Source organism: Taudactylus pleione, unplaced genomic scaffold (genome assembly GCF_031769625.1).
Source record: "Taudactylus pleione unplaced genomic scaffold, aTauple2 ptg000676l, whole genome shotgun sequence".
Classification (NCBI taxonomy): Eukaryota; Metazoa; Chordata; class Amphibia; order Anura; family Myobatrachidae; genus Taudactylus; species Taudactylus pleione.
The window spans coordinates 575076-591312 of NW_028285078.1; the positions used below are offsets into that span (position 1 = coordinate 575076).

At 49.7% G+C, this 16237-nt stretch overlaps 1 protein-coding gene across 2 annotated transcripts in view; it reads right to left on the reverse strand.

Moving 5' to 3' along the window:
* Positions 1-16237, reverse strand: part of KAT6A (lysine acetyltransferase 6A) — a 68185-nt gene that overhangs the window by 7803 nt on the left and 44145 nt on the right. For both annotated transcript variants that reach the window (XM_088455869.1, XM_088455868.1), the window contains exons 12-15: positions 8449-8542; positions 8012-8243; positions 7456-7648; positions 479-1009 (exon numbers count right to left, since the gene is read on the reverse strand). In XM_088455869.1, the coding sequence (XP_088311995.1) occupies positions 479-1009; positions 7456-7648; positions 8012-8243; positions 8449-8542 (1050 nt within the window). The remainder of the gene's footprint in view (positions 1-478; positions 1010-7455; positions 7649-8011; positions 8244-8448; positions 8543-16237) is intronic.

Below are 16237 nucleotides of genomic sequence, written 5' to 3' on the forward strand. Positions count from 1 at the left end.
AGCCTGCACACAATCCAACAGCCATGGCTTGGTGTATGCATAGGAGGAGGGGGATTGGGGGGTGCAAAAGAACATATCCCACCAAATGTATTATCAAATCCATCTCACAGGTCACTAAGCTTTGCCCATAACCAGCTACACAAAAGGGGACTCACAAAGATGAATGTATCTTGTGAAGTGACATAGAAAAACAAACTACAAAAATTCTTAATGGTTTTCAACTTCAACAAATAACCCCAAATGAGACAACACTAATTTTCCAGGTGTGACCTAAGAGGTCAAATTGTGCAATATAATGAAGCCTATAAATGCACAGCGACATCATAAATTTTTGCGGCATGTCATAGCGCCCCAGACACGTTACTGGTTCATGAAGATTTGAAAGGTTGAATTTTAAACAGGAGAAGAGCCACAAAATGGCTGCTGCCACTGTGCATAGGCAACAGGGACACTGATGGGCAACAGTGTGGGTTCCCACCTTGCGTTTGAGTGTGGGCTTGGTAAGTATAGGTGGGGAATCTGAACGCAGACTGTGGTTCCCTTCCTCATCATCCTCTTCATCGTCCTCTTCCTCCTCGCTGCTCTCACTAAACCGTCTCAATTGGGGGCGCTCATTCTCATAACGCTGAGCGAGTCTTTCCTGTTGCTCCATGAAGTCCCTTCTCAGCACGGAATCTGCCAACCGCTTCAGTCTACCCCTCCGAGAGCCAGAGCGCCCTCGTTCGCCATTACGCCTAGGAGGTCCTTGGGCCTCTCTGGCCAGTAACTGCAATAGGTCTGCACTTCGGTTGGAAGAGGAGCAGGGTGCTCGGCCCCTTCGTCCTCGTCTCCCTCGTCTGCCTCTGCCCGATGGTGGTTTGTTAGTGGGCAACAAGTCCTGAAAGTGGCGGTCATTTGTGAAACAGGGCACTGGAGAGGATGAGCTGACTGGCCGTGGCGGGCTTTTCTTTTTCTCCACAGGGCAAGTCTCTCTTTCCTTGAATTCGGTGATGCTTCTCAGCGTTGGCTGCTAAAGATAAAAATGACAGACTGTTAGCTCTTAAACCAAACATGTAAAGGAATAGAATAATAATGACAATAAAAAAGGTACAGTAGACCCAGTGGCATCAATTATTGGCTCTGAAAGTGAACTGATTGTCTATACACAAAACCAACAATACGAAGTCTATATGCGCTCTCACCCAATAATATGAGATATGGTAAGAACTTACCCTTGTTATCTCTATTTCTACGAAGTCCATAGGGTTCCACAGGATACCTTGGGGTATAGGTGTGACGTCAGTCGCAGGGCACCAAAGAGTTAAGCTTTCAGCCTCCCAGGATGCACTAGGTCCCCCTCCTATACCCCGCCCCCGGGCCAAGGCACCTCAGTTAGTTACCAAGCCATAGGCCGGAGGAGGAGAAGGAAGAGAGAGAACAAAGATCTGGACACATACAAGAATCACATTCTCACCAGAGGGAGACGGAAAACCGGTGACCAGAGCAAAGCCCATCTGCAGCACAGGTGCGACAGGGCGGGAGTCCTGTGGAACCCTATGGACTTCGTAGAAATAGAGATAACAAGGGTAAGTTCTTACCATATCTCATATTTTCTACTTCAGGGTCCATAGGGTATCCACAGGATACCTTGGGGATGTCCCAAAGCAGTATCCTTTAAGGGTGGGGACGCTCCTGTGCAGAAAGGAGAATCCGCCGCCCGAAGGAAGCATCCTGAGAGGCGAAGGTGTCAAACCTGTAATACCTCACGAAGGTATGGACAGAAGACCACGTAGCAGCCTTGCAGATCTGTTTTAACTGCCGAGGCACCACGTCGAGCTGCCCACGAAGGACCCACAGACCTAGTGGAATGAGCCTTCAGAGAAGGAGGGACCGGTAGGCCTTCATGAAGATAAGCTTCAGAAATAGCCATACGGATCCAGGCTGCCAAAGTTTGCTTTGAAGCAGGCCAACCCTTTTTACAGAAGTCATAGAGGACAACAAAGCGTCCGACTTCCTAAACAAAGAAGTGCGGTCAACATAAGTCCTTAAGGCCCGCACAACATCCAAAGAGGCCTCACCCACGGAAAGACCCGGTGAGTTAAAGGCCGGAACAACTATTTCCTCGTTAACATGAAACTGGGAAACAACTTTGGGAAGAAACTCGGGCCGAGTGCGGAGCACTGCCCTGTTCCCATGAAAAACCAAGAAAGGGGGTCTACAAGAAAGAGCCCCTAACTCAGAAACACGTCTGGCTGAAGCAACGGCCAGAAGGAAAACAGTCTTAGCTGTTAGCCATTTAATATCCACTGAGCCCAGTGGTTCAAACGGCGGTCCTTGGAGAGCCCTCAGGACCACAGCCAAATCCCAAGGCGCCACAGGTGGAACAAAGGGCGGCTGAATACGGAGAACACCTTGCATAAAGGTGCGCACATCCGGGATTGTAGCAATCCTACGGTGAAACCAGACAGATAGGGCCGAAACCTGTACCTTCAAAGAAGCAAGGCGAAGCCCATGATCTAGTCCCGCTTGCAGGAAGGCGAGAATCCGAGACAGACGAAACTCCCGCGGTGCATAACCTCTCGGTCGACACCACTGGAAGAACGTATGCCACACGCGATGGTATATCCTCGCGGAAGACGGTTTCCGAGCTCGTAACATGGTACGCACCACAGAGCTGGAAAACCCCCAGGACCTCAGCATGGCCGTCTCAACAGCCACGCCGCCAAAGACAGCCGAGTCAGGTCCGGGTGAAGACAAGGACCCTGAGACAGAAGGTCCGGTCGTAGCGGCAACCGCAGAGGACTGTCCACGGACAGACCCTGAAGGTCTGAGAACCAGTGCCGTCTGGGCCACGCGGGAGCTATCAACAGGAGCGTCCCTCCTTCCTGTTTGAATTTCCGGATTACCCGTGGAAGAAGGGAGACCGGAGGGAACAGGTATGCGAACCTGAACGTCCACCGGACGGACAGAGCATCCACCAGAGACGCCTCTTCGTCTCTTGTGCGAGACCCGTACACCGGCAACTTGTTGTTGTGCCGGGACGCCATGAGGTCGATTTCTGGAAGACCCCACCTGTCCACCAGTAGTTGAAAAACGTCCGGGTGCAGGGACCATTCCCCTGGATGAACGTCCTGGCGACTTAGAAAGTCCGCCTCCCAATTTAGCACTCCCGGGATGAAGACCGCTGATATGGCCGGAAGATTGCGCTCCGCCCAAACCAGGATCCGAGAGACCTCTACGAGAGCCGCCCGACTGCGAGTTCCTCCTTGCCTGTTTATGTAGGCCACGGTGGTAGCATTGTCCGACTGGACCTGCACCGGGTGACCCTGGAGAAACCGCTGTGCCTGCAGGAGAGCATTGAAGACCGCACGGAGTTCCAAGATATTTATTGGAAGCTCCGCTTCTGTCGGTGTCCACCTGCCCTGGAACAAGTGTGGACCCGAAACTGCTCCCCAGCCCCGAAGACTGGCGTCCGTTGTCAACAGGACCCAATTTGGAACCCAGAACGGACGTCCCTTGTTGAGGTGGGTCGTCTTTAACCACCACGCAAGGGACAGGCGAACCTCCGGGGTGAGCACAATCGTCTGGAACTTCAGAGACTGAGGCAGCCCGTTCCACTTGGACAGGATCAGGTGCTGCAGAGGTCTGGAGTGAAACTGGGCGTATTCCACCATGTCGAACACCGACACCATGGAGCCCAGTAACCTCATCGCCGAGTGTAAGGACACCCGGCGGCTGTGCAGACAACTGCGCACCCTTGACTGTAAAGCAGAGATCTTGTCCTCCGTCACGAAGATCCTTTGCTGTCCCGAGTCCAATAAGGCTCCAAGATGCAGAATCCTCCGAGACGGGATTAGAGTGGACTTCTGCCAGTTGATTAGCCAGCCGTGCCGTTGCAGCAGTGCAATGGTCAGGTCCAAGTGGTGTAACAGGAGCTCTGGAGATCCTGCCACCAATAACAGGTCGTCCAAGTACGGCAACATGCGGACTCCTTGCAGCCGCAGAGAAGCCGCCATGACCGCCATAGCGTCCTGTATGTCCAATGACACCATGTAGTCCCCAGGTTCCAGCGCCAGAATGATGGACCGTAGGGTCTCCATCCGAAACTTCGGGACCCGCAAAGACTTGTTGAGTGCTTTGAGGTTGAGAATCGGACGATATGACCCATTGGGTTTCTGTACCAAAAATAGATTTGAATAGAAACCCTGGCCCCTCTGGGAGAATGGAACAGGCACTATAACTCCAGCCTGGAGCATAGTGTGCAATACCTTCCGCAGCTCCGTAGCCTTGTTCCGGTCTGATGGTAGACCCGTGGTGAAGAATCGAGCCGGGGGTCTGTGCCGGAAGGAGAGGGCGTACCCGTGAGAGACCACCTCCAGAACCCAAGTGTCTGTCGTAGTGAACGACCAACACCGGGAGAACTGCAGCAGGCGGCCTCCCACCCTGGGATCCCCCAAGGGGAGACCCGGACCGTCAGGCCGCAGGCTTGTCATCTGGCTTGGGGGCCGGACGTCTGGTACTCCATGCCTGTTTCCGGGGCTTGACCGATTTCTTAGGGCCAGCCTGTCGAGGAAACGACTGTGGTTTGGGCCTGCCCTGGGCCCTAGATGACCGAAAGGACGATGGTCCAGAACCAGAAGGAGCAGCGGCCGACGGGAGACAAGCAGATTTGGCTGCCGCCAGCGTGGCCACAATCTTATCCAGATCCGGACCGAAGAGAACTTCTCCGGTAAACGGCAACGCTTCCAGACCTTTCTTGGATCTGCGTCCGCCTTCCAGGATCGCAGCCACAAGGTGCGACGAGCAGCTACCGCTGCTGAAGAAATTCTAGACACCAGAGTACTAATGTCTAGAGCCGCCTCGTTGATGTAGGTGGCCGAATCACGGAGATTGCCAATCAACTCCGCCTGTTCGGCCGGACAGTCGGATTCAAAAGAAGCCTCTAATGAATCCGCCCAGCGCTCCATCGCTCTGGCAACCCAGCAAATGGCCATAGCCGGCCGTGCTGCCCCCCCTGCAAGGGAATAAGCGGACTTCAGGCAGATTTCTACCTTGCGGTCCGTAGCATCCTTAAGGGAGGACATGGATGGCATCGGCAATGTGGCACTACGGACAAGACGGGTCACGTGAGAATCCACCTGTGGAGGGGATTCACACTTAGCAAAATAATTATCCGCGAACGGATAAGCCACCGCCAGGCGTCTCTGCGGCTGGTATCTTTTGCCAGGTTGTTTCCACGCCTCCTCTAAATGGTCCACCAACTGACCCGAAAGAGGAAAGACTGTGGCATCGCCCTTCACATCTTTGAAAAAGGCATACTTAGATTTAGCCGCTGGGGGAACTTCGTCCTCAATCACCAAGGCTGTGCGGACCGCCCGAATAAGTCCAGGAATATATACTTTGGACTTAGCATCAGCGTCCTTAGTATGGAAAGGTTCCTGATCGTAAGGATCCAGAATCTCCCCATCATCAGACGTCCCTTCGTCATCCTCATAAGGAGCGGACAGAGACGCCACCGGCCTTTTATGAGGCCGCATCACAGACTCCCCTTGCAACACATCCGACAAGTGCTGTACAGAACTCGTCAGGGAGTTAACCCACGCTGGCTCCTGAGAACCCGGGAGCGGGGAAATAGGGAGACTGTGGGGTACCACCAATTGTCGTGGGAACCCCTGCATGGGTGACGACACCACAGACTGCTGGGACAAACCCATCGGAGTAAACGCGGGCTGCGGAGCTAACTGGCCCACTAAAGCTGTTAACGCCTGAGCGAAACAAGCCCAGGGCGGCTCCTGTACCGGTGCTGTAACCGTAATAGGCCGCGCCATGGACAAACACTGCCGGCAAAGGCCCTCCGCGCTACCCTCCCCCTCCGCTAACGGTACTTTGCACGTGGTACACTGTAGCCGGAGGGGAAAATCACTTTCAGACATTATGGCACCACGTATGTGACCTCTCTCACAAATTAAGTATTAAATAGGCGAGAGACCACCCTGCAGCACCGCACCGCAAGGGCTTTAGCAGAAAGAACAGGGACAGTAATAAAGCTGACAGTTTAGAGAAGAAAAGTTACAGGCAGCGCTAGCACAGTCACATACAATGCAGAGAAATAACAATTCCTGCACTAACAGCGCTGATCACTCAACTACACAGACACAGGGCCTGGTAGGACACAGCGCTGCATACACAGACCTGAGCCACAGCGGAGGAGAGGTATGCGGGGGGACCCAGACCACGATGCTTCCTTCCAGACTTCCAGCAGCGTTCACCATGCGTTGCAGAGAAGATGGCCGCCGAGGAGCAGAGAGAAGCTGGCCTGGGGGAGGAGCGCTGACACAGGACCAGTCAGCACAGTGCAGAGAGGGCTGTGTGCAGCGGGGGAAGCGCCGGCTGTGAGACAGGGAAGGCGCGCTCCCCTGGCATGCATTTAACCCCTGGGACGCCGCAGCGCTACCGCTCTGCTGCGGTCCGCTGTCCCAGGGGGTAGTGGAAGCGCAGGTTGGTCGCCTGGCTCCACGCTGCAGCCAGTCCCCAGGGAGCCCCCTGCCTGGGGACTTAGGACCATGTGATCAGCGGGGACCCACCGCGGGACCCCGCTGCTTACCTCTGTCCCCCTTGAATCCGGCCATGGTCCGGAGCATCTGGGGTCACCGCTAGCTGTGACCCCAGATGCCCACCAGCATCCCCGGATCAGTACCGGCGTTCTGGTACCGGCGGGGTGTAGGGAAGACAGCATGGACGTCAGGACTGACTGTCCATGCTGTTCATCCAGATGTGCAGCCACAGCTGCATGAAGAAAAAGCTTCAGGGGCTCTTCTAGCCCCCACTCCAACAGGTGCACCCGACTCCGGCCGGGCACCAAACTAAACTGAGGTGCCTTGGCCCGGGGGCGGGGTATAGGAGGGGGACCTAGTGCATCCTGGGAGGCTGAAAGCTTAACTCTTTGGTGCCCTGCGACTGACGTCACACCTATACCCCAAGGTATCCTGTGGATACCCTATGGACCCTGAAGTAGAAATACATATAAAGGCAGCACAAGCTCATTAAGTGCTTCAGTCATGTGATGTCCCTGATAACACGAAGCAGCACAATTATTAGTTCAACCCACAACCTGGCTACCAGACTCCATTACATGATGGTGAACTTTACCATTACAGTGAGAGATACCCATGTCGTGGACAGGACACTACGGAGCGGGTACAGCCACAACACTTGTGTTGTACTAAACAGTTCTCTTAGATTAGCAAAAGTTAATTTAGAAAGCTGTAGTTAAAATAAAAATGTAGAATAAAGGGCCCTCTCCAAGCCTAGAACCAAAGTCTCACACAAGTAAGGAAGGTCCACAATAATAATAATAATAATAAATAAATTAAAAAAAAAAAAAAAAAGGACACGCAGCCACATAAGTGCCGAGACATTCACATTTACCAGTGAACCGTAGAACATGCTAAAATATATATGTCCATTGATACTCACATGGTTTTCCTTGACCGGCTGCCTTTCGCTCTCATCTTCTTCAGACTCCACTTCATCGTCTGATACGACAGAGTTAGTGACGATGACCGGTGTCCATCTCAGCGCCTCCGGATCCACCTCCACTTGCCGTGGTCGGGCTTGCAGGCGGTTCATGTGTGACTGGATCTGCTGCTCCCGATGCACCAACACAACCCTAAACAGATTAAATGTGGCACAGAAGACTCGTTACCGATGAAGCTACATAGAAAATACACAGGGGCATATTCAATTGGGGGTGAGAATTGCAAGAATCCCGCATCCGCAGGTTTCTCCAGCAGGTGTGGGATTTTTGCTATTCAATTAGGAACGTGGGGTCTTTGATTTTTTATTTTTGTGCACCTCCAGAGCACAACAATTTTTCCTTAAAATCCACAACTTTTTAAGTTGGATACTGCGGGTATCGGGAGTGCGGTAATCCAAAATTGGGCGCAAGGTTTTTTCTTTGCTATATCTCACGCCCAATTGAATATGCCCCATAATGAGAATAGACAATAAATGGAAGCAGATGAAATATTACCGGTCTCCTCGTAGTTCCAGCATGTGCAATTGTTGTAGTGTGGCAGCAATGTCCTGAGGGCAGATGCCAGTCAGTTTGGTAAGCTTCTTGATACTCAGCTGGCGCTCCTTATTGTAGTGCAGACACTCTAGTACCACGCTCTTCCAGTATGCCATGTAAGACAGGCGGCCCAGATCAGAGAGCGGCTTCTCTGGGGAGCCTGCCTGACCCTCCTGCTTAGACAGGAGGTAACCTTAAAGAGAAGAAGAAGAAAACATTAGTGAGGCCTCAGCAGATAGAGGGGGACAGTAGAGCCTGTCAGGTGTATGCCCATGGTAGTAATGGCCACTTGTAGAATCTTTGCCAGTTTCCTCTATCAGTGTAAGGATAAGCCAGATAGTGTCATTCCATCACTGCAGTAGCACGGCCCCCTCCCTCCCTCTAACTCCTCTGCTTACTGAAGTCTATGAGGAAACGGCCATATCCTTTCCTCTGGTACTGGGGGAGGATCATGATGCAGGACACGTTGTACTTCTGCTGGCAATGCTTCTCCTAAAGACAAATGAGAGGGGACACAGCAATGTATTAAAGCAAAGAACAAGCTGCACTTCCATTCACACAGTCACGAAAGGAGACTAGAAGCACCTGCTGCTAACGTTCTAAGCACAAACACCTAAAATAGGCCCGGACTCTACCTACAGAGTTAATGGACTTATTATACAGTTTTCTATAGGACATCACAATAGGAGCATTATAAACACTTGCAGACTGGTTTTAATAAAACAGTGGGTACAGGCACAACTCATTCCCTTATTAGAAATGACTATGGTGGAGAATTGAAGAAAACTATGAAGCATCTGTAGTAGTGCAAGGTCTCCAGGCCCTGTGAGAAGCTGGATATGATCGCCATTCCCCAGACATTCATTCCCGTACAGAGGTAAGCAGAGGACAGTATATGCAGCTACAAGGGTTACTGTCTGCCCATTATCCAAGAAGTCTCGTCAGCAGAATGGTCTGATAGCACTTACTAAGGGATTTCCATGTACACTTATGTTAATATCCATATTGCAGTGTAGTTTCCAGTCTATTAAAGACTATGCTTGGACTTTGTGCATCATTGAGTTATGGAGGAAAAGTAATAAATGGGGGTAATTCAGGGGCGGGCGCAATTGTAGTGGCGAATGCGTCTTTTGTTGCAGTCGCTACTGAGTCTTTAAACTAATGCCATGGCCGATGGGCGCCATATTGAGATGCCCCCCAGCTGCGGCACACCATTGGACATTGCACTTGCCCTATGGCAGGAGCAGAATGTCTGACTGAACATGGCCAATGGTGTTAGTGCAGTTGCCAACCAGAAACGCCCATCAAAATTGCATGGATCTCAGTGTGGTAACTACAGGGACGCGTGTGCAATGTGACAAATTCTATTCATATTTCATAGTTGTGGTCTGAGAACAGCTAGTTTATTAATAGAATATTCCACAGTACAACGTGGATGATAACTCTCCCCTAAGTGTATACGTGTCCAATCACAGATCTACAGTGACAACTTCAGTTTTATTCCAGCAGAAAGGTATTATGAGGTTTGCGCACAATAGAATGACACACCAGCACTGCTCGAGTCTTCTCTGTACACCCCAAGCCAGCCAAAAAAACCATCAGAGCTCACAATTCCATTCTGCCCCCTTGTGGCAAAAGAAACAACTGCACATAAAGATGCTTTGCTTTTTTTCTGTTTCTCTCTGATGGGAGGGACAATTTCCCAGACATTACTATTTATTTTCAGATTGACCAGGGATGGCAGATTACAAGTGGGTGTCATCAGCACTAGCAGAAATCCCATTTTGGATACCTCATGGGCAAAGGAAAAAGATACTGTGCAGTCTAATTAACTGAAGATTTCTTTTCTTTTTTAAAGAAAAAAAATGTATTACTGTGGCTTCTGCAAGTGATCAGTCACTTTTCACTAAGCCAGAGGTTCCCAAACTCCGGCATTACACTCCATGTTTTAAGGATATCCATACTTGAGCACGGGGGGACTTAATTAGTAATTCAGTCAATTAAATTTATCCATCCGGACTCAAGCATGGATATCCTTAAACCCTGTACTGTAATGGTGGAGTTTGGAAACCTCTGCACTAGGCCACAAATCATAGGTAGCATAATCCCGAGCCACAGAGCAACATGTTAGTGAGGCTGAGATGCTGCGGAAAAGACCCTCAAACACAAAAACACAAACAAACAAAACAAACAAACAGCTGATGCACAGTTGATTTAAGCAGGGAAAATAGAAAAGAATAAATATTCCAATATGTAACAAACACAAGACATACAAACATTGCTCAATGCTGCAAACCTGAATTATGACTTTAGTATTGCATTACACTAGAAAAAGAGGAGAACGCACACACTAAATAAGAAAAAAAAAAAGTGTTGAGCAAATCATTAAAAACATTTGCCTGAAATCTCCATTTGGCTGGTGGAATTAGGCCATGAATAATAACAGACCTCACAGCCCAGCAGAATGAATCGTCACCACCACGGCTCTGTTCTCAGACTACAATCTCTGCAAAATGACTGAAGGAAGGAGGCACATCTCAGACCGCTGATCCGCTGTGTGTGCGCACAGAGTTATGGGAGATTTTACCCAAAGTTTCAAGGAGTTTGCTGAGGTTTTAGTGGAAATATGCAGCCTTCAAAATGTCAGTAAATGACACTTAAAAAAAATAAATATAATATTATATTCAGGAAGATAGTGCATTAAAAGCACTGAAACGTTGAGGATATGCATCTGCTTTGCCGAGTGGTTTGTTATAGACGAGTGCCGCACCTTTGTCATATTGTATGGAACTTATGTGGAGGCACAGTAAGCAGTAGTAAGCTTGTTGTTGGGAGTGCCGGACCATTTGATACCGATATAGATTATATAAAAAAAACCTGTATATCCTTATCCTGCGCTGGTATACACAAAGATTAAAGCTGCTCCCCCAGTGGTAGCCATTAGTAGGCACCCAGCAATAGACAATACAGTAGACCCAGAGGGCACACAAGTCCTTTGTGTTGCACTCTTTGTAATGTTCGATCCAAATCTGCTCTGTAAATTTTCCCTCAGGTAGTGCTCTTGGGGAAGTTTATATTCCTTTCTGGATCGACAAAGAGTTCCAATTATCTATCGAAGCTCTTCTAGAAAAAACCCGTTCACCAAAAGAATCACCCAACAACCATGGCCCAAAGGCCGAGTATTAGTATAAGTATAAATAGTTTTTATTCTTTATAAATAGAATACTTTAAAAGAATGCTTACATCATTTAAGATTGTGTCAATCATTGACGCCAAAAGAGAGATGTTGTAATCACCCACATACACCCATAGGTGTGAGCTCAAAGGTAGGGTCCACTCAAAATGGCGACTAGGTATGACACCCTTATTTGTCAAATAAGGGTGTCATACCTTGTGGCCATCTTGAGTGGACCCTACCATTGAGCTCACATCTATGGGTGTATGTGGGTGATTACAACATCTCTCTTTTGGCGTCAATGATTGACACAATCTTAAATGATGTAAGCATTCTTTTAAAGTATTCTATTTATAAAGAATAAAAACTATTTATACTTATACTAATACTCGGCCTTTGGGCCATGGTTGTTCGGTGATTCTTTTGGTGAACGGGTTTTTTTCCAGAAGAGCTTCGATAGATAATTGGAACTGTGTCGATCCAGAAAGGAATATCAACTTCGCCAAGAGCACACGTTGAACATAGAACTTGAAATGCAATAACAATGTCAAGTTCTCCATATAAATGTGCTAAAATAGGACATTTCCACAATGCAACGCTGCCTAGAGGGAAATCTACAGCTGACTTCACATATATCAGTGGAGTCCAATAGGACCTCTAGAACAAGGGAGAAAACAGGAGGTGCAGTCTTCCACACAGCAGCTTATACTGATATAGTCTGAGAAGGTCATTGTGACACAAGCATATTGTAATTACTCTTCCTAGTTTGCCATCTGGAATAAGCTGGAAAAACAAGAGATATGGTAAGAACTTACCTTTGTTATCTCTGTTTCTACGAAGTCCATAGGGTCCACAGGGTTGACCTTGGGGTATAGGTTGGGAACCAAATCCGGGCACCACGCAGTTAAAGCTTTTAGCTCCCAGGATGCACTGGGTCCACTCTCCCTATAACCCCACCCCCAAGCCAGAGGCACCTCAGTTTGTAAGTAGCCAAAGGCCGGAGGAGGAGAGAAAAAGAGAGAGAAAACTGGAACACTCAATAACCATACTCACCGAAATGGGAGACGGAAAACCGGTGACCAGCCACACAGCCCATATGAAGCCAGGTGCGTCAGGGCGGGCGCCCTGTGGACCCTATGGACTTCGTAGAAACAGAGATAACAAAGGTAAGTTCTTACCATATCTCTTGTTTTCTACTTCAGGGTCCATAGGGGGTCCACAGGGTTGACCTTGGGGATGTCCCAAAGCAGTTCAACCAAGGGTGGGGACGCTCCTGTGCTGAGAGGAGAATCCGTCGCCAAAAAGGAAGCATCCTGAGAGGCAAAGGAAACCAATGCCTAGAACCTTAAAAAGGTGTGGACAGAAGACCACGTGGCCACCTAGTAAGGCAAAACAGCCGAGGCGCCACAGCGAGCCGCACACGAGGGTCACATGGCCCGAGAAAAAACAAGCATCAACAACAGGAAGGCCTACCCATGAGTAGGCCCCTGAGGAAGACCTACGAGGCCATCCAAGCCAACATTTGGTTATAGGCCGGCCATCCTTTCCTGTGAAAACCAGAAATCTCAGACCACCAATAAGGAGTCCGATTTCCGTAAGGAACCTGAACGGATCACATAAATCCAAAGAGGCCAGACCACAGTCAATGAGGCCACACCAGCCGAGAGGACTGGGGACAGAATGGCCGTACCATAAGTTCCAGAATAATATGGAACCTGAAAACCACTAAGAAGAAACACAGGGCGAGAGCAACTCCCACCCTGACATGATGCCCTCCAGAAGAGGGAGCCACATGAGAACGCTCCCAATTCAGACACTCTCCTGGTTGATATAAACACCCTGAGAGAAAGAGAGAGCCTAAGCAATAGACCATGTAATGGCTATCACAACCAGCGGTTCCATTGACTGTCCCCGGAGGTAACGAAGATCCACTACTTACTCCCAAGAAGTCCCTAGGGAGGACAAATGGAGGCATAATCAAGAAAACACTCCAAAGGATGAACTGGATACCAGAGTGAAGCAATTCCATATCTTAACCATACTGACAGTGTAGAGATCCGCACTGTCAGGAAGACCAGGCCAAGTGTGAAACCCAAGCCAGCCGGAAGGAATGCCAGAATATCTGGAAATCCTGGACACCGGAGGATTGTATCGACAGGTACAATACCATAAGATTTATGGCTGCCACAGTTTGTGGTAGGTCCCAGCAAAAGCTGATCCATGTGCTCTAATCATTCCAACGATGACAAAGCCAGGGAAGCCGTAAGACCACTGTAAGGACACAGTCAAAGACAAACGACCCAGGTCCAAGGCAAACCAAGGACCCTGAGACAACAGGTCCGGGCAGTGAAGCATCAGGGATGGAGTATCGATGTAGAGACTCCGAAGATCCAAGTACCCCTGACATCTGGGGCAATCAGGAGCCACCAGCAGGAAAGCATCTCCGTCTCGATTGAAAACACTTCCAAAGACCTCGAGGAAGAAGGGAGACCGGAGAACACAGGTACACAAAGTGGAAGGACCACTTCACCGACAAAGAGTCGCTGAAGTTTGCTTCAGAATCCCCAGAGCTGAACTGTAACACCATAGTGTGATAAAGTCAGAAGGCCATGAGGGTCACCTCAGGGGAGCCCCCCCTGCTCACCAGGAGATGAAACCTCTCTTGGGGAAGAGACTAGTCCCCGAGATGCACGTCGTGACGGCTGAGGACTCCCGCTTCCCAATGGAGAGCTCCTGAAATGAACGCTGCCGAGATGGTCGGGAGGAGACCCTCGGACTATGTCCGAATATGTGACATACCTGTCATTGCCACCCAACGAACAATGTTGCTAAAAAGGAAGCCACTGTCCTGACCCTGTCGGACTGAACCTTTTCAGGTTCACCGGGAAACAAGAGTTATGCCAGAGTAAGTTAATTGACAGGGTGGAATCGACAGACGTCCAACTGCACTGAAAAGGATTCGATCCAGACACTGTCCCTAGCAAAGAAAACCCTGGACGAGATGGCCATAGCCACCCGGACAGGGACCGACTTGCCTCCGGAGAGAGCATCATCGTTTGAACAGTTATCCGACAGAAAAAACTCATTCCATCTGGAGATGAGCCAATTATGGAAAGGCCTGGAATGGAACTGAGCCCATTCCACCATGCATCCCAGAGTGTAAAGACATCTGTCGACTGCGCAGACAACCATGTACTCCTAATGGAAGAGAGGAGATTCCGTCTTACGCCAGAAGAATTCTCAGATTCTGAGAATCCAGCAGGGATCCTAGATGAAGAATACCCAGAGAGGGATGCAGGGAGGACTTTTTCCCCGTTGATTAAACGTCTGCACCCTGAAGAAGCCACAGTCATCCTGACCTGGCCGTAAAGTACCCCGGTGATCCCGCTAAGAGCAGGAGGCCGTCCAGGTACAGGAGCATTGGGATATACTGAACAGAAGAACTGTCAGAAAATCCAAAACGCTGGTAAACCCCTGTGGGGCTGAGGACAGTCCCAACAGGCAGAGCCCGAAAAATTGTAAGTGTTGCTGTGATACAGCAAACCTCAGCCCATGCTGAGGAAAGGTCTCTGTAAGTACCCGTAGGCATGCGTCCTGTATATCCAGTGATACCCTAAAGTCCCCAGGTTCCAAACATCGTATGATGGAGCATAGGGATTTCCTCCTGAGCCCAGGTAGCTTTAGGAACTGGTTCAGGGAATTGAGACAGAGAATAGGCCAAAGAGGACCATTCAGCCACCGCACCAGAAAGAAAACAGAACAACCAGTCCCTCACTGAGATAGTGGGGATGGCCTAATTAGCTCCGCTTACCGCAACAACTGCATAGCTTTCTGGATCTGTAAGGCCCTTGTAAAGAGGGCGTACCCTCCTACCCACGTAGCCGCGGCAACTTGACACTAATACCGGGCGAACTGAGAAAATCGGTATCTCCCAGTTGTAGGCCTGTCCCGTCAGACTGAAGAGATATCCGTAGGTTCAGAAGCAGGATCGGCTGGCAGTCCAGGCCTGCTCGGTACTGGATATGTCGGCCCTTGTAGATGCCGACAGTCTACGAAGAAACAGACCTTTAGGCTGACCCAGAGGACAAAAAAGACTTAACAGACTTAGTCTGAGGCCTTGTAGTGGGCATAGCTGAAAGCGGTAAACTTGTCGTTAGTAATACTGCCAATGTTACTACAATCTTGTCAAGGTCAGGACCAAACAATATCAACCCTAAAGATGGTATCTGCACCTCTGCATTCCCAGAGCGCAGCCATAGGGTATTACGGAGGATACAGTCGCAGCCGGAACTCTGAAAGTTAGGAGACTGGTATCCAATATAGGCATTTCCACCTATGACAACAGCATATATTACGTGAGCGACCAAATACATTTGAACCCCCGACGTGTTGGAGGGGAAAAAACGTTACAAATGCATCAACCCAATATGCAATAGTATTAACCAACCATGCTATAGCCATGGTAGGATGGGTAACAACTCCTGAAAGCAAGTATACTGATTTCAGGCAGAGTTACCACCTACGGATCCGAAGAATCCGACCACGCAGGAATGGGAGGCGTAGTAACGTCTGTAATCAGACGAGCAACACGCCCATCCCCCCCAGGAGGGGCTCGTGATGACCCTCAGGGAATTTGGGACAGGAGGCCAAACACTGTTGTAACACCTCCTATCTGGCAACAGCCAGAGTCCCGCTATGCGATCCACCCGCTAGTCAGCAACAGGGAACCCGAAGGCACGCAATACTGAGGGTGTATGATACAGGTGCAGGTCAACATTCACTCTAACCAGAATGGACCTGCTACCAGCCCTAAAGCAGGGATAATAATACCTGAAATAGGCTTCCCCCCGTGTAAGAGGGAAAGAGCCCCAAACAGTACCCAGTTCACGGCAGAGCCAACTGGGAAGTAACCACAGGGCGTCAACCACGCCAATTAGCGTTTCGTAGAAAACGACATCCACCCAGGGTGGCTGTTGTGGTAATCCCTGCAAGGGGAATGACAGACTATTGTG